The 23,043-nt window shown below is 34.0% G+C and overlaps 2 protein-coding genes across 2 annotated transcripts in view; both read left to right on the top strand.

Moving 5' to 3' along the window:
- Positions 1-4,843, top strand: part of LOC106881872 (DBH-like monooxygenase protein 1 homolog) — a 36,366-nt gene extending 31,523 nt beyond the window's left edge. Inside the window, exons 11-13 of the mRNA XM_052970100.2 lie at positions 952-1,066; positions 2,517-2,597; positions 4,319-4,843. The gene's annotated coding sequence lies outside the window, so the exon portion shown is untranslated. The remainder of the gene's footprint in view (positions 1-951; positions 1,067-2,516; positions 2,598-4,318) is intronic.
- A 5,856-nt stretch (positions 4,844-10,699) lies between these two features.
- The window catches only part of LOC106881907 (DBH-like monooxygenase protein 1), a 33,773-nt gene continuing 21,429 nt past the window's right edge, over positions 10,700-23,043 (top strand). The window contains exons 1-5 of the mRNA XM_014932430.3: positions 10,700-11,028; positions 12,565-12,708; positions 15,628-15,786; positions 18,678-18,761; positions 22,425-22,607. Coding sequence (XP_014787916.1) covers positions 10,780-11,028; positions 12,565-12,708; positions 15,628-15,786; positions 18,678-18,761; positions 22,425-22,607 — 819 coding nt within the window. The 5' untranslated portion in view covers positions 10,700-10,779. The remainder of the gene's footprint in view (positions 11,029-12,564; positions 12,709-15,627; positions 15,787-18,677; positions 18,762-22,424; positions 22,608-23,043) is intronic.

Raw genomic sequence — 23,043 nt, 5'->3', positions numbered from 1 at the left:
GTTATGCAAGTTAGAAATAATATAATCTTTACTATATATATATATATAAGAGAAAAAATAAGTTAAAATAAAACAATTCAAAGTTTTTAAGGAGTCCAAAAGGAGACAAAATAATTTCCAATAAAAATTCATCATATTCATAAAAATCAGCTGGAGCAGCAAGTAGTAAGAATATGAAAATAACAATTGAAAAAGTTCGTTACAGGTATAAAGATACAGAAACAAGTATAAAAATGGAGAAAAATGTTAAAATCAAAATTGGATTTAATACATACGAATGTTTCAAAAGACAATACGAATGTCTTTTGAATGTATTGTCATTCTCATCAGAGTGAAGAATTTAAGGAAGAACATCAAAAAAGTTATTAATAAAAGTCAATAAGGAAAAACAGATGAGGTAATAGGAAAAATTCAACCGGATATTTACAAATAGGTTGTAAAAGGAAAAATAAGACAAACGAAAAAGAATGTGTATGCAAGTCTATCATTATTATAAACGAACGCCGTCACCACTGATGTCTTTTTCACACTCTCTCTTTCCCTCTCACACTCTCACTTTCTCTCTCATTCTCTCTCACACTCTCTCCCTCCCTCTCTCTTACATCCTCTCTGTCCTCATCTCTCTCTCTCTCGCTTTGCCACTTCAAAGAAATAAGTGTGACGCACACAACAGGTACGTACTAAAACAAAAAGTTAGCGTATTAATATTATTGATTAATATACCTGTTATGCTTATTGATCTAATCACAGCCTTGCTTCGTATCTAAAAAACAATCCAATTGGTCTACTCCGTAAACAGCTGTCTTTTACAACAATATGTTCAGTATAGCACAAACGGAAACGCTAACTTGAAGTATCAATTCAGTTATAAATGCTAGAATATTTTGCTTTTGTTTATTGATTTTGTAATAATTTAAATATAAGGAAACGAAAAAAAGATATCTGTTTCAGTATGAACCCACTGCAATATAAAAATAACCAGGAAGCCGTTAAAAAAATGGAATTAATAGTCAACGGTTTGGAGCCTGAATTAGGTTTTACACAGTCATGTTATGAGAAGTTAAGTGTAAGTTGTACTTTTCTTTTTCTTCTTTTATTTTATCTTATTGATTACAATGATATTCTGAACATTCATTAGGGCTGTCGTGAAATTTAACACTTATAAATCAAAGCTTATAGTAGTCAATTTTAAGCACCACTGCCTATAGCTGCATGCAGTGATAACCTATTTTCCACTTTGGAATTTGACGTATTATTTAAATTACTGCTTTTCTTCTCCAAACTTGATTTTTTATCTTCCTGTTAAAAAAAATTAACATTTAATTTACGATGACTTTATCAAAATATTGGGTCATCCCATAAATAAAACGTCTTTTTTTTATACTTTTAGTTATCAAAATTAAGATAAACAAAATTCTTTTAAATCCAAAATATACTCTCCTTCATTTAATATAATTTTGGATTATTGACAGAAATAGGTGAAATTTGGAGGATACATCCATAAAATAGATAATTTTGTCAATGATTTATAAGAATGAAAAAGTAGATGTAAACTCCATTGGTTTTGTAAAAATTAATGCTAATAAATTTTAGTTAAGCATCATTAAAATATTCTGAAATAAATATATAATTATTTATTATTTTTATAGAGTTTTAAAATGATATTTATAACGTGTTAAAAATTAATGTGTTGTAATTAATAAATTGAGTATTGGGGTCTGTGGTTGTTGTTTCTTATACTTAGTTGTAACTCAGGATTTATATATTAATTAATTTTTTTGGTATTTATGTAATATATAAATATTATTTAAATATCACAAATAATTATAACTTAATAGTAATTATATATCTATATATATTTGAGTATGAATAAGTTGTTTAATTTTATTGATAATTGATTAATAATGATCGTGGAACTTATGTTATTTAAGAGTATTTATTGTTATATATATTATTATTAATAATTTATTTATATTTATTTAATGATGTTTATTTATATTATTACTTATGATAATATGTTTAAATATATTATTTATTGTTGCTATGTGTTAAGATGATTTTACTGTGTGATGTTTTAGAATATTAAGTAATAATAGTTGACGATTACATATATAAAATGTATATAATGTATAAAGTGTATATATTATATAAAATGTATATATAAGATGTATATAATAAATAGAATGAATATATTATATAAGATGTGCATAATATATTAAATATATATATTATATAAAGTGTATATATTATATAAAATGTACAGGTTATATAGAAAATACATATTATATCATTTTTGTGGTGCATATTGCACGAAAAATTTCCAATTTTTAGGAATTATATGGATGATTAAGATTATCAAAAATAATGTAATTTTATTAGGGTAAGAATTATGGTTGTACTTTTTATACTTTTTATAAATAATTTAGAATTATGTAATTCTAAATTTAGTTTTTAAAAAATTGCACGAACAGAATGATATTCCAACATTTAACGACCGATATATTTTGTCTTCGTAGAAGGTTAAATTTAAGAATCGACCATTCCCAGTAATTCAATCTGAAGATCAGTCAACTATACTGCCGACGTCAACCGAAAAGGTAAGTATTTAAGTTTACACAATAAAATATTTTGTATATGGTTCTCATTTAAAACAGTCAGACAATCTACTGATGAAAGGTGAATGCATTATGTCACTATCGTTCAGTTTTTTTTATATATTTACTTCCGTTACCATATAACTAATCAGGACACAATCGTAGATTTAGATTTCATTTAATGTATTTTCTTATGATAATACAAAAATCCTTTCTAGTGAGAGGCACAATATCTGGAATTTTGGGGGAGAGAGATAGTCGGTTACATCGGCCATAATACTTAAATGGTCCTTATTTCGTCGATCTTCAAAGAATAAATTGTAAACTGGATCTACACAAGAAAATAACAAAGCAACCAAACTTTGAGATATGACGATACTCACAGATATGGAAATTTAGGTTACTCGATCGGGTATTTTTGTGTAGGACACGAAAAAATGAAGTACTTCATAGTCGAAGTATCAATCCAAATAAACGATAGCGGATCTTCAAAAGAAATGGAGAAAATTTCTAAATATTATTTTAACTATTATCAACTTTGTCATTCGGTTAACTATAACTTATTGTAACAAATTAGCAGTTACAAAATATTACACACCTTTTTAAATTAAAAAAAAGTCAGAAGACAGGTGACATTGCTTATGGCATTTTATATCTTCATAGACTGGTGAAATCGATATTGCTTATGCTCAACTTGGTAATATAACTCAATGTTCATAGAAAATAGGATTCTAGTAGAGTGAATTTTAGAGAGGTAAGATGAAAAGTGGAAATTTAAACGTTACCTATAATGACAGGTGCCTTGAGAATAATTAATTAAAGTTGCGAAATTAGTGAAGTAGATTCAATTCAATGCTGACTTCTGCTGTGTATGCAACATAGTACATGTTTGAAATAATTTCTGCTGCACTAATTTATGCAATGGAATTAGGAACTACTGTATTCTCACAAATTGTTGTCGGATTACTTATTTTAACTATTATCAACTTTGTCATTCGGTTAACTATAACTTATTGTAACAAATTAGCAGTTACAAAATATTACACACCTTTTTAAATTAAAAAAAAGTCAGAAGACAGGTGACATTGCTTATGGCATTTTATATCTTCATAGACTGGTGAAATCGATATTGCTTATGCTCAACTTGGTAATATAACTCAATGTTCATAGAAAATAGGATTCTAGTAGAGTGAATTTTAGAGAGGTAAGATAGGAAGAAGTTAGGATACTCCGTGAGAATAACTGAAGAAGGAAATTAGGTGAGACGAGTCAACCAGGCTGTGAGAATATGCGACCAGCTAGTTAGGAAGAATAGTGACTGTTGTAGAATTGATAGAAGAGACAGAGAGAACCATTTTATCTATGAGTTAACGGTTGAAGTATGTTAGTGATGGATGCTTCGCTAATTAGTTGAGTGACCCGTTGTGTTTGGTACTGGAGGTCCGTGTGTGTTTTGTGTGCACGTGTGTATGCGTGCATGTGTGAGTGTGTGTGTACGTGTTTGTGCGTCTGTTTAGTTTGTCTGTCTGTCTGTCTGTCTAAGAAGGGGTAGTATTAGTAGTAGTACCATCCACCATTTTTTCGGTCACTCAAAGTTTAGAAAACTGAAAGGTAAAATATCAGATTTTCATTTTAATTCTCAAAAATAAAATTTTAAGATCTTCTCAAAATAAATTCGTTTTATTCGATTTAATTTCCGTTTTTTTCTTTCTCGTATTTTCTAGAATTCAGCTGCGAAATTCTTCATGAGGACTGGAATAATTTTCATTTTCATTTCTTATTGGTTAATTTAACACTCGTCAGACCATATTAATATAATAACTATTCTTATAAATATGAAAAACGAGCTGAGGAAAATCTTCGATGAATATTTTCGCAGGTATTAACAAACATTAAATCTATACGTATGCATATATATTTATGTGTGCGTGCGTGTGTGTGTGTGTGTGCATGTGTGTGTGTGTGTGTGCGTGTATGCGCTTATGTAAAAATTTTAAAGTTAATTGCATATACCAGAAAGTCAAATTCTGTTTATACGATTTTAGTTTTCGATATTGCATGATTATCCGCAAAATGTGGCATAAAAATGAACATTTATCTGGTGTGATATGAATTAAGTGATTCTATAAACTTCATTTTCCACAATAACTTAAAATTCAGTGTTACTTGCTTACAAAGGATATATCCAGAATATTTTATTCCTGCATTATAAAATTTTTCTGTTTTAATAAAATTTTTCAATAAATAAAGTTTTCTGCGTAATAAAATTTTTCAATAAATAAATTTTTCTGCGTAATAAAACTTTTCAGTAAATATATCTTTATTTACAATTTGTAAACAAAAATAGTTTTAGAAACCATTTTGTTTAACTTGTTTTATTCATTATCGACTAGAATAGACTTGTATTGACCAGATTGTCTGTGCTTCGATTCATTACTCTAGATGATACTGTTGACTCATCACTCTGGATGGTTCTTCCAGTAATTAAGTAATACAAACTCTACAAAACTCAGTATCCAGGTCTATGATGCTGGAAAGCATGATCAATTGTAAACTGTCAAATGGATAACAAAAAAGTTTAAGTTTCAAATTTCTTATTGTTTCGAAAACATGTGAAAACTGGAAAACCAAACTTAGAATTATAATTCAGCAAATTTCAGCTTCTAATAGTCGCAATTATAAGTCTTTCTCATTTTGGGACCAGAGGAACGATTTTGAAGAAAGGATAAGTCGAGTACATCTTCCCCACACCCAACTAATATTTATTTTATCGACCCCGAAAGGATGCAAGACACGGTTGGCGTAGCTGACATTAGAAATGAGAATGTAAAAAATTGAAAGAAATACCACCAAGTATTGTGCCCGGTACAATAATGATTGTATCAGCTACTGTTTAAGAACAAAATTGTAAAGGATAAATTTCAATGAATTATTTTAATTCATGATAAGGAATGTTATTACGACCTTCCTTTAAATCTGACAACTGTAGTGGAAAATAAAGTATTTCCCTTACAAACAGCAGAATGTTGCTGACTGAAGATTTTTGTAAAATAGTGAACCCGTCTCAAAGCAAATTGTTTCAATTGGTAGTATTGCACTGAATAAATCAAAATATGTTCACAGCAGAAGTAACTCTTCTACAGAATGAAGGTGTTAGTAAATCTCTTGCTATTTTTATCATCTTTCCCTACCTTATTCAGTCGTCTGCACAAAATACGTAAATATTTAGTCTGTTTCCACCGTCAAAGTCTTGTCTATTACGAAGTCGATGAAAATACGTAAAATATCATCCATTTGATGACCCGTCAACAGTGCCACAAACTTCAGATCTACAACCATCTACAACTGAAAAGGTAACTATCTAATGTTCGACAATAAAATATTTGGAATACTGTTTCTAAATTAAAACACTGAAACAAGTTATTGGTCAAAAGTCAATACATTGTGTCAGTGTCATATCTACTTCCGTTACCTTATAACTAATTAGGACACAATCGTAGATTTAGTTTTCATTTAATAAAAAATCCTTTCTCGTGAGAGACACAATACCTGAAATTTGTTAGTCGGTCACATCGACCATTGTGCTTAAATGGTACTTATTTCATCGATCCCGAAAGAATAAAAGGTAAACTGAACCTACTCAAGTAAGTAACAAAGCAACCAAACTTTGAGATATGCCGTTCAAAATATTTGAGCAAACTGAAACGCTAAGCTTAGAATTGTAATTTAGCAAACTTACCTTCTAATAACTAGAAAAGCACTCGGAGAGCGCAGACCTCCACCAAGCAGCTCATTTCCACCCATACACACGCATGCTGAAAATCGCCCAATTTCCCAAACCAACGCCGGCAAAAACATAACCTCCTTGGCGGGGTTAAAAAAAATAACACAGCCACATGATTTAAAAAAAAAAAACCCTTTAAAATCAGGAATCATCTGAAGCAGTTATAATACATAAATGATAACAGCAAGCTAGTTTCACAGCGGCGGTGGAGGAAGCAAAGCCTGAAATTTTTGAGTTGATCCCAATAGTCAAGGCTTGTCATGTCATCCTCCGCAGACCTACGCCAAGCAGTTCATTTTAGGATAGATACGCGAGTAAAATTACTAATAGAGAAACGAAAATAAACTTTGGAAACAGTAACGCCACCATAAGTGTAAACGATTAAGTGTTTTCAAGGGAGATAACCAAAGAACGTAACAATACTTCATGCAAAGTATGAAAAATGTAAAGTATAACAAATAAAAAATCCTTCAAGAATCTATAAAAATTGACGGTCACTACTAAAATTTCATCATCTGTTTCTTGTGTCATTACCAACTTTTCCTGCAAGTTTCATTAAATACCGTTTACAACTTTTTGAGTTATTTTGCACACAGACGGACAGACGGACAAACCAACGTTGATGAAAACATAACCTCCTTACTTGGCGGATGTAATGATAATAATTCTTTCAAATTTTGAAACAAGTCCTTTGAAGAAAGAGGCAAGTTGATTACTTCGAGCCTGTGCCCAACTAGTAATTATTTTATCTTGACCCCGGAAAAGATGAAAAGCAACGTCAACCTCGGTGGCATTGGAACATAAAAAACGGAAGAAACACCACCAAGTATTGTGTCCGGTGCGGTAACGAGTGTAACAGCTCGCTGCCTGAAGACAAGTTTATAAAGGACAAATTTTAATGAATCATTTTAATTAACGATAAGGAATCTCATTGCGACCCTTCTTTAGATCTGACAATTGTAGTCGAAAATAATGAACTTCCCTTACAAATAGGAGAATGTTATTGACTGAAGGTTTTTGTAAAATAGTGAACCCACATTAAAGCAAATTATTTCAAGTGGTAGTAGGGGAGACCGGGTCTAGTTGTTACATGTTTTCATTTTTTTGCCTTGGCACCCACATAAATGAACACAGCTGAAGTTTCTTTTCAGATTTAATTAGTAAAACATCTCTATTTATTGTTATCACCAGCAAAAAACAGAAATTACATAGCATTAATTAGACAGGTTCTAATTAATGATGTGGTGTCAGCTGTAACAATTTTCCCCGAGTGCGGGGTACGTTGTGACACTTACTGGGGTACTTTGTTACAACTGTCGATAACTCGGAATTATGTTAACAAACAAGTTAAAAATGAATACGTCTCCTGCTTCTTGCATCTAGGAAGTATTATTTTCATTAATTAACTGTGCTTTGAACCACCTCATATCCTAACTGTGATACTGAGAGTCCTCATCAGCCAGTTTCCCCATTGTTACATGTGCCATCTAGTCGGAATCGTCCTCCATTAACTTTTCACCAAATAGATCACACAGAAAGTCCTGTCGTCCATCGGTACAGTCAGTGTGTGCCCAGTCGTTACAGATCATGCATTGCACCCATTCTTCACCTGGAAGGGAGTTGGAATACCAATCTGAGCAGACAAGGCATTTCCAATCGGCGACTTGCTTGGTGCGAGGCTGCTTCCCTTTGCCTTTACCTGTTTTAGTTGACTTAATTTTCCCCTTTGTTGCCTTTTCTGTACCAGTTGCCTTCTTTGGCTTGGATTTCCATTCGTCTACTTCATCCACTATGCGCTGTTTTACGGCAACATCCCGTAATGATTTCTTTTCATTCACAACTTTCCTGGCGGCTCTTTCCATGACATCAGGAGGGGTATACCCCCTTGCAGTCTTCGTTTTGTAATTCCTAGGCATGACATGTTAAACTGAAATAGAAGGAGTAAGTTGTTACATACCTGGAGTAAGTTGTTACATACCTGGATTAAGTTGATACACTGTAACAATTAGCCTCGACCAAGGATTTCTGGGGATTACTTCGTACATAGCAATTGCAATGCATGGCATCCAGGACACACCTTCATGTATCGAAAGAAATTTCTAACACTTACTAATGAGTCACAAAGTACTTCAGTAACACCACTTATGCTTTAGTAGCTAAGGAAATAACTTTGAGACAAAATTTCACTTTTGGAGTAAAAAATCGTTTTTTGAGCCATACCTTTCCTGGTGACAGCCTGCCAGTGCAATACACATATGCAGTCATGATGCTATGGAGTCATGATGCTATTGGCCTTCACGAGGTAGAGACCTGAGTGCCACCTATTTCTTGAAGTTGGAAACGATGGGCTTGTAACAACTTACCCGTGTAACAACTAGACACTGTCTCTCCTATTGCATCGAATAAATCAATATGTGCTTGAGGCAGAGGTAATTCTTCTACAGAGTGAAGACCTTATTAAATCTCTTGCTATTTTTATTAGTCTTCAGTCGTCTACACAAAAACCATCGAAGTTCTGTTTTTTTCCGAGCGCGATGAAAATACGTAAAATATTCTAAATATTCTTAATTTTATTCTCAGCCTTTCCCCATGTTAAACACAAGCAAAAGAGAAGAAATAGACAAAGTTATGCAACTTATTTTCACATGAATGTTAAAGGAACGACACAAAAATAAACTGGCAATTCAACTTAATCACAAGTAGAATATTGTGTCATGTGTACTATACAGTAGTGCTTACAATAACAAATAAAATGAGTAATTCTAAACGTAAAGACCTGTTTCTTGCCTTGTATACTAAAAGAAAATTCGTAACAAATAAGAATATAGAGAACATAAGACAAGCCTAAAATATGATCTGTATGTTAAATGAATCACCGAGTCATTTTGTACAGGATATGAACATGCATTTAATTTCTATCACTCAAGGATAGAGCAGCGTAAACCTTATATACTCTCAGGTGTGAGAAAATGGAAATGTTGTTGTTGGCACTCCGTCGCTTACGACGTCGAGGGTTCCAGTTGATCCGATCAACGGAACAGCCTGCTCGTGAAATTAACGTGCAAGTGGCTGAGCACTCCACACACACGTGTACCCTTAACGTAGTTCTCGGGAATATTCAGCGTGACACAGTGTGACAAGACTGATCCTTTGAATTACAGGCACAACAGAAACAGGAAATAAGAGTGAGAGAAAGTTGTGGTGAAAGAGTACAGCAGGGTTCGCCACCATCGCCTGCCGGAGCCTCGTGGAGCTTTAGGTGTTTTTGCTCAATGAACACCCACAACGCCCGGTCTAGGAATCGAAACCGCGATCCTGTGACCGCGAGTCCGCTGCCCTAAGCACTGGGCCATTGCGCCTCCAGAAGCATGAAATATACAACGATCATACGTCATAAATGAACAAACTGTCAGAAATTTCCAGGATAGGAATTGCAAGACGGTTTGAGAAAGAAACTCTCAACCATGCCGAGAATGCAGTAAAAATTAATGCCTGTTCATACTGAGATCAGCCATGTCGTTTGTAGCATTCTGATGATCAGTGTTGACAACATATCTCCCGGTTTAACAAGACCATGAGACATCTTGGTTACTTTTATCGAAATTCTTTCTGTTGCAAGCATTCGGACCAGATTTTCAGTTTGAGGATACCTCCCTCTCCTCCTCCATTCACCGGTGTCGGAGGCCTTGTGAAGGGCCACGGCCACTGCCTTGTTTCGTAAATAAAAGGATACAAAACAATTCATTAAGTTGATATGTGTCTGAGACAGTAGGGATTAGAATGAGCTAAGTCTGTGCAGGGTGGTGTATAATTCTGAATATCATAAATATCATATTTAAGCGTTCTCTTTACAAAATACAAATAGACTACGGTCTTATATAAATTATACAGTCACAGTGTGTTAAATAACATGTCGATCAGCTGAGATTATCCAAGCAATTAATGAACAAAAACCCTTTAAAAGTATCTAAGAACTAAAAACAGAAGACAACTCCTAGAAGATATAATATTAACGTTTTTATCATACAGAACGCTTCTATCTGATAAAACAATAGCATTTGTGTTTTATGTGCGTTACTGACTTTGTAAGCGTATTTTGCAGTTCTAAAGTTATTGTGTGTGTATGAAATAGTAAATCTATATGTCAGTGGTATTTTTCCTGTGTGTAATTTTAGATTATACACCTTTGTGGGAATCATGTGATTGTGTACCTTCCTTAACTAATCATGTGATTATATACCTTTCTTAAAAAATCATGTGATAATGAAAGTGACGACATCAAATGTAAGTGATCCGGAAAAATATATCGGTTACATAATTCATTTCTTTTATAGGCGTTGTAGCGGTTGCCAGTCTACTGAAAATTTCCTTTGACACACTCAGAAGCTGACACTAATAACAATGTATTTTCTTGCATTCGTACTCTCCTGCTTTGGTTCCAGTGTTTTAGCGGATGATTATTTCCATTCTCTTTATATGGACCTCAACAAAACTTATCAACTCTCATGGAAATTTAATAAATCTCACATCGAATTCCATACTGAAGTTAAAACACTCGGTTATGTTGCACTAGGCTTATCAATGGACGGTAGCTTGAAAAACGCCGATGTCTTCTTTGCAGGAGTTTCTAATGGACAATCTTATTCTTCAGTAAGTCAAATAATTTTACACAAAACACAATTTTGCTCGTTTGCTTTATTACAAATGCGTTAACCTAATTTTTCTTTTTTTCTTTTTTTTACTTGTGTTATTCCGCGGTTAGTGGAGGCGCAATGGCCCAGTGGTTAGGGCACCGGACTCGCGGTCGTAGGATCGCGGTTTCGATTCCTAGACCGGGCGTTGTGAGTGTTTATTGAGATATATATCCCCTTCGGGATCTCACATTTGGTTAGTGCTGTCGAGTGTCCCGATTTTGACCCAGTTTGCTTAAAAATTTGGTCTACTGTGGGTTCTCTGTTGAAGTCGGTTCTGAGTGGAGTTGTCATAATGGTTATATCTTGTGGTTTGGATGAGGTAGTCATTGTGGAAGATATGTCTCGAATAGGAGAAGTTCCTATTTCTTCTTTGGTCATATTCGAAGTCTTCATTATGTGGAATGTGTCTCGGATATGAGGAGTTCTTATTTCTCTTATAGTCTCGTCCGAAAGAGTTATTCACGAAGACGTTACATCAGAGACGTGGAGGGTTCTTGGGATGTATCTTTGAGTGGGGGTGTTTTGTCTTGCGGTGAAGAGTGCATTGGAATTTCCCATTTTGTGTCTTTGGTGAGTATTTGGAGCCCCGGAGAGGGTATTGGTTATTCTTGGTTCTGGGTGGGCATTTAGGTATTGTTCCGGTAGCGGACTTTCTTCCGGTTGTGTGGAGTTCGTAATTTTTAGCTTATATATGCACACACACAGAGTAGAACGTCGCAGTACAAGTGTACCAATGTATGATCAATTTACTGTACGAGCCGAAGCTCGAGCGAGTTTTTATCTTGAAGTACGAGTGTAAATCCGCAGTACCAACGAGTTTCATACAAGTGACCGCTATACGGTGCTCAGTTCACGTGTTCCTCTCGTTATGGCAGCATCCCTATTGTTTTTCCCATGGGTCCTAAGAAGGTTGGTGAAAAGAATGCTGAGAAGAAGAAAAAGCTGATTACGATAGAATTGAAGAAAGAAATCAATGATAAACATGAGAGGTGGTGTGTGTTGTGAACATAGCGTGTCAGTACGACCGAAGCATGTCGTGGCAGGGTGTAACGAGAAGAACTCTGAACCTCAACGAGATCGTTAAGATCCCCATCATATTTTGTTAAAATGTCTTATTGACGAGTTTTATTTCTTTATTTCCCTGAAGAGAAGATTACATTGTTTTACACCAATATCAATGATGTCTTCGAAGCATGTGTCGGAAATAAAAGAATTTGAATAACACCTGCGTTTAACTCCAATTATTTATTTATATATATTATACAAAATATTTCACATAAACCCGGAGTTTCTATCTTTAAAAACAAGGTGTGATGCCCTTTTTACTTTTTACTGTCCTGGTAACAGTTTATCTATTTTTCCGTGTTAATTGTAAACAAGGGTAAAATACACACATTGATATATATATATATATATATATATATATATATATATATATATATATATATATATATATATATATATATATATATGTACATTTGTCTTATTGCAGAACTATTATGGCAATAGTGACGAAAAATTGTCCTTACAACCAATCAGTGAATGGCATCTTATGTACTTCAATGAGTCTGACATGAAAACAACATTGACGTTCTGTAGAGAACTTTCTGGGCCAAATATGAAAATAAATATCACAGTAAGTATTTTATTTTATACAAAATTTAGTTAAGATAAACTATTCAATTGAAGACGTAATAGGAATGAATGAAATAGATTGAGCAAGTGTTCATATACAAAATGACGTACGTAACATATTTTTAACGAATTGAGATTTACATTTTTAGCGAGAGGAATAAAAAACCAAGCTGCAGTTGTTTGTTACAAAGAAGAATGGAAATATTTTCAAGTAACTAAGAATTAATTTAAAGCCATTAATTTTATACTTATCAAGAAATGTGATCTTTATTAAGCAGGAAGGATGGTGTGATTTGTTTTGAGCTCTTAGACTACGTCAGCAAAGCATTGTTAGCATGATAGAGCAGGTAGTATTCTTTATTTTTCGCTGACAGTGACTTATAAGGCAAAAACATGGAAGCCACTGTTTCCGATCACACTTAAAAAAGTAACTAATTTTTGTAATTGACTTTTAATTTCTTGAAGTTTTTTCCTCTTTTCTGTATTAGAATTTAACGTTTAACTTTAACTCTTATCGTTAAAGGTATTCATTTACTGTCTCCAGCTAAGAGATAAATTTTATTTATTTATCTATTTATTTATGCGTATATCAGTCAGGGAATGAAAACCCGTCTTGATTTATTTATTACGAGTAATATCTTGCTAACTTTGAGCATAATTCAAATTTTGTCAAATCTTGTCAAAATCTTGTAAACAACAATCTACTATGCTTTATTTTTGTTTTATTGTTGATGTATGTTTCTTAGGACCTGTATCATGTATTGTTTCTCATTTCTGTTTTTAATTATTTTTTTAATTGTACATTGGCAAAACCGGTTAAGTTACGAGCTACGAACAAAATATGTTTCCTTACAACCTTTTATGTTCCTGGTTCAAATCCGCCAGATATTAACTTATCTTTTCCTGTCTGGTACCTGTTTAGAACTTTCCTGTCTTGTACCTATTTAGTACTTGAACTGTTGCAATCGATTAAACCCTCTTTTAAAAGTATGGCCTTGTGCAAGTGTCATAAATGTTTATTTAAATGGCAAGGGACTAACAGAAATGGGATTAGATTAGATGAAATGCTTTACCATATGTTGTTACGACTCTGTTAAAATTCCCCTCTAATCGACTTTTATCATCCCGCTGTCAATAAAATGAAGCACAGACTTGGTTTATCGAACTACCTCCCCCCAAAATTTATGCCAATTAGGACTGTCTTTGCAGTATTATAGGCCCCGAGCAAATCAGTACACCAGGCCCTGATGTATGTATTTATTGTGAACAAGCCCTTAGACCTGCGATGCCCGACGGGTAACTCCCCAGTGTGCCCATGACTTAAGAAGGCACTGATGCCAACAATCGAAATCTTTATTTTAAACAATTTTTACACGAGGTCAAGCTGTATTGTTTCAGTTTTACCATACTGAAATATAAATATTAAAATTATTACGGATATTCAATAACATTTGAGACCTTAATTATGTTTGTAACTTTCAAAGTTTCCACATGAATGCGGTGCTTCATAGTCAAAGAAAGCAATACAAAACTGTATGTTCTACAGAGATGTAGCTGCCTATATATGTGTTCTTTGTAAAATATATATACATTGCAAGAGTAGTTAGCAGAAGTAAAGTGAATTAAATAATGTGTAGGTGGTTATAATCACACACTTAATTGTTAATTTTCTTTCGTATTTACAGTAATTATTATAATAGTATGTCAATGAGATAATATTGTCATTTCCTCGCCGATTTTTAGTGCACATAATATAAACTGTGTTAATGCTGACTTAAATATTCTTTTCCATGGAGGCGGAATTTTTGAAAAAAAAAAAAAATGATGTGGGACACTTATTTATTAAATGTATTAATTTCTAAAGCCTACTCATGTACTATATCATATATCTATTTTGTGATTCTCTCATCATTATTTAAGCAACTACGGTGAAATTCACGTTCTGCTGAGAAGGTCTAATTCAGCTAAAACATGTACGGTGTTATCTTCTGTACTTGCCGAAATTAATGTACTCATTAATTAAAATCTACTCGAAATTAGGTTAATATGTTAATATTGACTTATCGTTTCTAGACAAAAAGGCTTAAATCTAATTCCTTTAACAAATTACAACGAAATCTAGTGGCGTTACAGTTTTCCAAGTCCTCTTTAGTATATGGTCAGTCTCTCATCAACTTGCATCGGTAATAACAGTGTTTATCTTATGTCAAGTGTTACATTGCGTCTGTAAAGTCTAAGATACGTATTACTTGGCGGAAACCGTCCACAGTTATAAGCCATACCTGCAATGTAAAATTGATTTGTGTGGTTCTTTGCAATGCGGTGAAGAATTCAAATATTCCTCTAGATTATATATTCGATAGGTTAAAGGCACTCAAAGAATTCTTTGTAAAACCCTTTCGTACAGAGGGATGCTTTACGTGGCTGTTTGACTTAACAACGACCAGGTTTCGTTGATGTAACAAAATATCGTCGTTAAAAGATCCAATAGTTATTGCTGACTTTAGAAAGCTGATTTGAGGAAATCGGAATAATCAAAAGCGTTCCATTCTCAACCACCTCTCTTTGCTTTTAGACCTCAGGTCAGCCCTGATCAGACAGATTTAAGATCAAAGACAATCCAATCGTTACCAGTCTCACTTAACTTGGACTGCATTATCCGTCGCGCTCTTCCAGTTTGAAGAAATTTTGAAATAATGAAATGAGGAAATTTAGATGCTTTTTCTTCCAGATTGCGCAGATGTCTCATATCTCGTGTGAATATTGTTACTGTTGATGATAATGGTGTTGATCCCGCTGAAATTGATTTTGAATTTGATGATATAGAGTAGGACGACGAAGATGATGATGATCGTGATAACGTGTAAGAGGTAGAAGGGAAAGAGAGGATTATGATAGTGTCTTTCTTCTTTTTTTGTAGCAAAATACAATGAGAGTCCTGTGGGGCTATAACAATACAGACAATGTAAGTGACAGCTTTCAACAGGATGGCGTCAAAAGTCTATATCTGCTTCAAGACCAGTTGCCTGATCCAGTAATGCCAAATGATACATTTACAATACAATTCAGAATGAATGAAGTAAGAATTTATATTCCTTTTAATTTTTTCAAATTAATTAATTTATTTATTTATTCATTTGTTTCAGAATGAATAAAGTAAGAATTCATAATCCTTTTAATATTTTTAATTAATTCATTCATTTTCTATTTATCTGTTTGTAATCCTTTTTCTAATACAAAAGCGAAACGTGAATTTGACCAATGTAATGGAGATCAGTAAAGTTGACAGGCTAAAGAATAAAAAAAAATAATAATAATAACCTCTTCTCTCTTAGGTGATAAACTTCATCCGTAACATTGCCACCATTAGGTGCCTGAATTCTTTATGTGGAGTCATTTCTGTTGCTTTCGAGTTAAGTCTCCGAAAACTTCATTCCTTCCTCTGATGTTGACCTTTTGCCACTGATAAAGCTATAAAAACAAAGCGTGATCTACTTTCGAACCTACATTTTAATACCTACAGTTTTGAAAAAATACATGTCATATATCGATGTCGATTCGACAATACTAAGGGTCGGAAAATATTTTTGAGGAAGAAGTCGGTGAGCTGGCAGAATCGTTAGCGCGACGGGCGAAATGCTTAGCGGTATTTCGTCTGTCTTTACGTTCTGAGTTCAAATTCCACCGAGGTCGACTTTGCCTTTCATCCTTTCGGGTCATTAAATTAAGTACCAGTTGCGTACTGGGGTTGATCTAATTGACTGCCCTTCCCCAAAAAGTTGGACCTTCTACCCCAGGTAGAAAAGAAATGAATACTTTTGAGTAAAATCAGATTGGAAATATTCGTCATACAAATCATAACTGAAATAATTAAAAAAAAAAAATTAATATCGCTAGTTTTTTTTAAAATTCAGTTACTATTTCGATAATAGAAATATATATCTACATCTATTTACTCGTACTATCAACTAATGGAGACAGTAGAATTTTGCGGTGAGGAAGATAACATAGCATAACAATTATGGTTCCAATTTTGTGGTTTCTGTATTCAAAACTAATTGTGAGCATCAACCATTTAACACTAATCTACAGACAAATTCCAGGGCATCTCCCTCGGCGGTAACGCCTTTTTTCGTTTAATCTGCTGGGACAATAAACCAGTCTAACTTACAGGAAATTGTACGTTCCAGCCCTCAATGTAAAGTTGCTTCTAGATAAAGAACTGTTTTGATAAATTTATGGTACATTTTAAGCTAAATTATGTATTTCAGCGAGGATTCCATAATAAGCATTATGAAATATAACAGTTGATTAATACTGCCCCAAAATTGTGAAAAGCATGAAAGTACTTGTTTTATCATAATATCTAATATTGTAAACTTGTTAAAAAGACAACTTTGAATTTTGTTTTTCTTTCGCATAAATTTACTGTGCCGAATGCTGAAATCTATAATCTAGCTAGTGAGTTAATGAAGTACACACACACGCACACACATAGATACATATACACGTGTACCTAAACATGCACACACTAACACACACGCCCACACACACACACACACACACACACACACACACACACACACACACACACACACACACACACACACACACAAACATATTTTCACATGATATCGTGTACATTCTTGAAATAACCGTTAATATATATGTATATATATATATATATATATATATATATATATATATATATATACACAACAAGCTTCTTTCAGTCTCCGTCTACCATATCCACCCACAAGGCTTTGGTCAGCCTGAGGCTGTAGTAGAAGACACTTGCCCAGGGTTCCACGCATCGGGGCTGAACCTGGAACCATGTGGTTCGGAAGCACGTTTTTCACCACACAGCTTCACCTGCGCCTATATATATATATAATTAACAGAATGAGATAAAAATCCAAGGCTGTGAAGGATTTCAAAACATTTATAAAGAGAATGTCTTACAGCTGTTTCCGGGATATTTTGAAGTGCACTTAAAAAAAAACCTTGATTCAGTAACACCATTCAATAACTCTATGCTTGGAATGACCAATTTTAAATACTATTGGAACTTTACACACAAATTACAGGAAACTCATGTGTATACCATTCTGCCTAAATAATAGATCTGCAGATACAATATCCCTGCATATCTTACGTCTGTTTTCATTCCTCCACTTCACTCTCTATTTCATATCTTATCTGAAATAACTATTGCTTAACCATTTTCTCACACTGTCTCTGATGAAGGGACATATAAAATATCCCGGAAACAGCTGTAAAACCTTTTCTTTATAAATGTTCTGAAATCTTTCACAGCCTTGGATTCTTATCTCATTCTATTAAATTTTTATATATATGCATGCTGATATATGACCTACGTTGGAATCCTCATTTGCATATTTACCGAACCTGGAGCTTAACTATAGTCTGTCCATAGCACTTACTCAGCATTACGTGACACCTTTGGGTCTTCTTGACACCATTACCTCTCATAACTTCAATATATATATTGGCTGTGTGGTAAGAAGCTTACTTCTCAACCACATAGTTCCGGGTTCAGTCCCACTGTGTGGTACCTTGGACAAGTATCTTCTACTACAGCCACGGGTTGATAAAAGCCTTGTGGGTGGATCTAGTAGACGGAGACTTAAAGAAACCTTTCGTATATTCGTATATATATATATATATATATGTATATATATATGTGTGTGTGTGTGTGTGTGTGTGTGTGTGTGTGTGTGTGTGTGTGTGTGTGTGTGTTTGTATTTATGTGTGTGTCTTTGTGTCTGTGGTCGATTTCTTCGACTAAAAACCGTTTAAGGAGGTGCTCCGGTATAGCCACAGTCAAATGAATGAAATAAAAGCACAGGAGAATATATTTTAATCATTACAAAGATCCTAAATAGTTTTAATCATTGTTTTATTATAACCATTTATTGCAATTATAACTGTTTTTAAAATCGATTTCAGACTCGAATTCCAAAGTCAAAAACTACTTATTGGTGTAAATCGTTTGACGCACCACCACTTGACGAGCAAGTACATGCTATTGTGGTATGTATTTTTTTTTTTTTTTACTTATTCGATATTTTCTTTATTAGTTCCATGTATTTGCTTGCACCTCCTTTCTCTTCTTACAACCCTTCTAAAATGTCAGCTAACGAAGATCTAACATTAAGTTAATAAATGCACAGCACTCAATCATATAGTTAAGATGATTGACAACTTTCATTAGCATCACCTTCTTCATGCACTGCTGTTCTTTAACCCTAGGTCAGCACTAGCCTCCAGACCCCGTTTGAAACACTTTTCAGCCGAAATTAGCTCACCTTGTTTTCAACTTAACCCTTTATATAATTAATACTCTATAGAAATTTAGAGTTCTTTTCATGTCGGTGGCCTTTTCCAGCTGGCAATATTCTAGATGCCGAAGGCCGAGGTCCGGTGCTTCAACATTTACTGCAACATATCAATGAGACGAGCTGCAGGAAGACGTGTCTCATCAAAGACGACCCCATCAGTTCACCCGTATTTTCATCCTCACCGTCACCGTTGTAGTGTTACCGATGTACTTCTGTAGATGCGTCAGACTGAAAGCTTACTGGCATATCATAAGGAAGGGTTTCTGTGACCACCATGGGGTGGGTGTTTGTAGCAGATGGACTTGCTGACTTGCGGCACCTGTCTCTTCCATATAAAGTGGAAAAACATGTGCTCCATTCCTAAAAATGTTTCTTGGGACAAGTTACGATGGTCAGACTGTAGTACACCATCAACACTTCTATCCTTCCTCTCAGTTCATTTGTGAATGAGATTGGCCAACGGACACTCGATCCTTTCCTAGTTCCTTCCCACCGAGAAGTTTACTCTGAACCAGACACTGAACGCTTTCCCTACACCCTCGGTCTAGCGACACAGCTTGTTGATATGCATTTGCCTTTCTAAGCTGTCTTGGGTTATTTGCGCTTCTGTACATACTTGCTACTCTTTCAGTATAGTTCCGATCGGTTTGTATCCGAAGTGTTAGACACTATGACGGTTATGTCGTCCGCTGATTAAAACTACTGCCAGTAGAACAAAACGTATGCCGAAAAGGCTCCAAGGGCACAAAGGACCACCTTGTGATAGACAAGATTATAATGAAGAAATGTAAACGGTACCAAAAAAACTTATGCATGGCCTGGATAGACTTCAAAAAGGCTTACGACATGTTGCCGCATTCATGGATTTTGGAAACATTCGACATGCGTGGCATAGCTGAGAACGTGTGTGCACTGATTAAGAACAGCATGCTTAGCTGGAAAACCCGTCTCTCCTGTAACAAGCACTTACCCGAGGTAACAATCAAAAGAGGTGTCTTCCAAGGATACTCTTGTTCACCTCTGTTATTTGTTATAGCCTTGATCCCACTATTTGTTGTCCTATGCAAAATAAACGTGTACTATGAGCTGAGAAAGAATGAACCTCGTCTGAACCACCTTCTCTTCATGGTTGATTTAAAACTGTTCGCAAATAGAGAGCCTAAAGGCTGGTTGAGACTGTGAAAATGTGAAGCAAGGATATAAGGATGGAGTTCGGTATCACGAAGTGTGTGGTGCTTACATTGAAGTATATATATATACACACTTGCTTGGAAATAGATGCGTGGCGTTCAGTCATATAATAATATAAATTATTATTACTATTATTTTTTCCTGCTGTACCCTTATTTTTATTTTTATTTTTATTTTTATTTATATTTTGATTTCAATTTTATTTTTTATTTTTATTTCTATCTTATTTTTGCTGTTGTTTTTGCTGATGTTTTTACCTCTTGCTCTACATTTGTATGTAACCCTTTGTGAATCTCTGAAGAGGCCTAGAGGTTCGGGCATGTAACCCCATTTCAAAATGTCATCCGATAATCACTCCGGAAAGGAATATTAGGATAGAATGGGGCTTGCTAAAACTAGGCCGAAACAGCTGTAAGATTAAACTTCTGTTCATCCTCTAATTCCTTATGTACTTTGTACCTCTATATGTAAACCATGTTGGCAAAATAACATAGTCTGCCATGGACACCTGTGCTTTGGTTCTTTCTTTCTTTTTCTTTTCTTCCTTTTTTTGTCACCTTTGCTATGAATTAAACTAATGAATTCAACGGGATACACCGTCTGCAAGTAGTTGGGTTCAGCATATTATCCTCCATTTTCTAATTGTTACACAAATTTTGGGTAAAACCTCCACTTTTACCCGCTCCCATTGATTGCACCTAGGATAGCACTAGTGTAGCAATAATTGGGTACCCTCCCAGCAGTATACTGGATAGATACTATCCCTTAGTGGGTTGAACCCCCAACCCCTAACTCTCTCACGTATATATATATATATATATATATATATATATATATATATATATATATATATATATATATATATATGTATATATATGCATATATACATATATATATGTATATATATATATATATATATATATATATATATATATATATATATATATATATATATATATATATATATATGTATATGTATATATACATACATATATGTACATACATGCATATATATGTATATGTATATCTATATATGAATATATGGATACAGGACGTCGCAAAACGTAAACAACGTGAAATAAGAAAACAACATGAAATACGAAGACAAACTTTGGTATGCGAACAACGAGAGAAACAAATGGAAAACAAGACAAATAACATAAAAAACTACCCTTCATCAGTTGTCGGCTGTTCATCTACTCTTCATTTCGAGCAATTAACGACAATATGAGGCTTCGGAAAAGCAGTTAAATATCCGCCGTGTTACGGCGTGTGTGTTTGTGAGTTCGCTTGAGTATGTTCTGATCAAACTCTTTGCTGGATTCTCAGGTCTATATATGATGATGTGAGGGCCAAAGCTGGGAGACTGGTGATTATAAGCATGATGAGTCACGCATGTATGATAGGATGTACTTTCTTTCCTTATATGTGGGCAGGGATTAAAATTTACACTTCTGCCGTTTAGGCGGATGCCTGGGTGCTGAGAACTCTTTAATATCGCTCTTCGTATTATAATGTGTAATGAAGAAATTTATAACCAATTTAGTTAATACAAGTTACGAAAAGAGGAGTTCTCCCTCTTGGAATGTTCAAAACTAAAAGCGACCAAAAAAGGTGTAACTCCAAGATCAGCTGGACGAAAATTCTGGACAAAATAGAAAATTTAGATGATGTGCATCTGCATCTGGTCATCAGCATAAAATAGTGAAATCAACGGAAAAGTTTCGACCTTAAAGAATATCAGTTTAATCCATTGAAACTCTTTCTTTTGATTCTGTGTTTTTTGCTTTTTTTTTTTTGGAGGGGGTACCTCTGTTAGAGATCATTTGATCGCTATTTTCCACGTTCGTTTTAATCGCTTGTCTCAATGGAAAAAGTTTGCCAATGTATTTTTTATTTACTACAAAAAATAAGGCCGTAGAGCACCAAGCAAAATGCATTACAGTATTTAGCTTGATCTCTGTTTCGGTTGGCAAGGTAGGTCAGTAAAAACTCGAAATAGAAGCAGAAATATTATTTCAACAAAATAGAGCTGCCTTTATCTTAGAAAAATTCGTATTTTTGAACGAAAATTAGGATGCGAGAGAACTGGGTAGTAGTTAATTTTTGTTAAAATCAAATATTAATAAAATTCCTACACGATTAAAAATATATCTTCTTTCAGTTTTCTCCTTACATCCAAGATGGAAATGAAGCTTTTGTTCACCATATGTTACTATATGGCTGCTACAGAAACACTTCGAAAGGAAAACATATTGGATATGAAACAAAATGCTACTCACCAAATATGCCAATTGACTGGTACTATTGTAACGAAATTGTTTTCGGATGGGCAGTTGGAGGCTCGGTAAGTTACATTACAACAGAATATTTATAAAAATCCTTTTGGTACTGTTCCAAATTCTTCGATCAAAGTTGAAATGTCCGAGTGGTTGTGGAGTAGAAAATGTATGCAGTTAGACGAAAATATGCAGTGGTAACATTGATAAACACAGCAAAGAGTGTATTTGCAGGTCAGTGACTGTAACAGGATGATGATTGAATATTTGTAGTCGGATAGTCTTCTTTTAAATGAAATCGGATGTCTATAAATCTTTGATAATCAGTTAATTCGAATGTGACTTAATAAAATACTGGCTATGTTTTAAGTTAAATTGTGTAATGATTAAGGCGAAGATACTATAGAAAAAATAAAGGGACATATGTTAGTTTTAGGCAGACATATACCTACAATTATATTCTAACATGTGAGGCGCAATGGCCCAGTGGTTAGGGTAGCGGAC

The sequence above is a fragment of the Octopus bimaculoides genome, chromosome 8 (assembly GCF_046866305.1).
Source record: "Octopus bimaculoides isolate indiv1 chromosome 8, ASM4686630v1, whole genome shotgun sequence".
Classification (NCBI taxonomy): Eukaryota; Metazoa; Mollusca; class Cephalopoda; order Octopoda; family Octopodidae; genus Octopus; species Octopus bimaculoides.
This window is presented reverse-complemented; position numbering and strand designations above follow the sequence as displayed.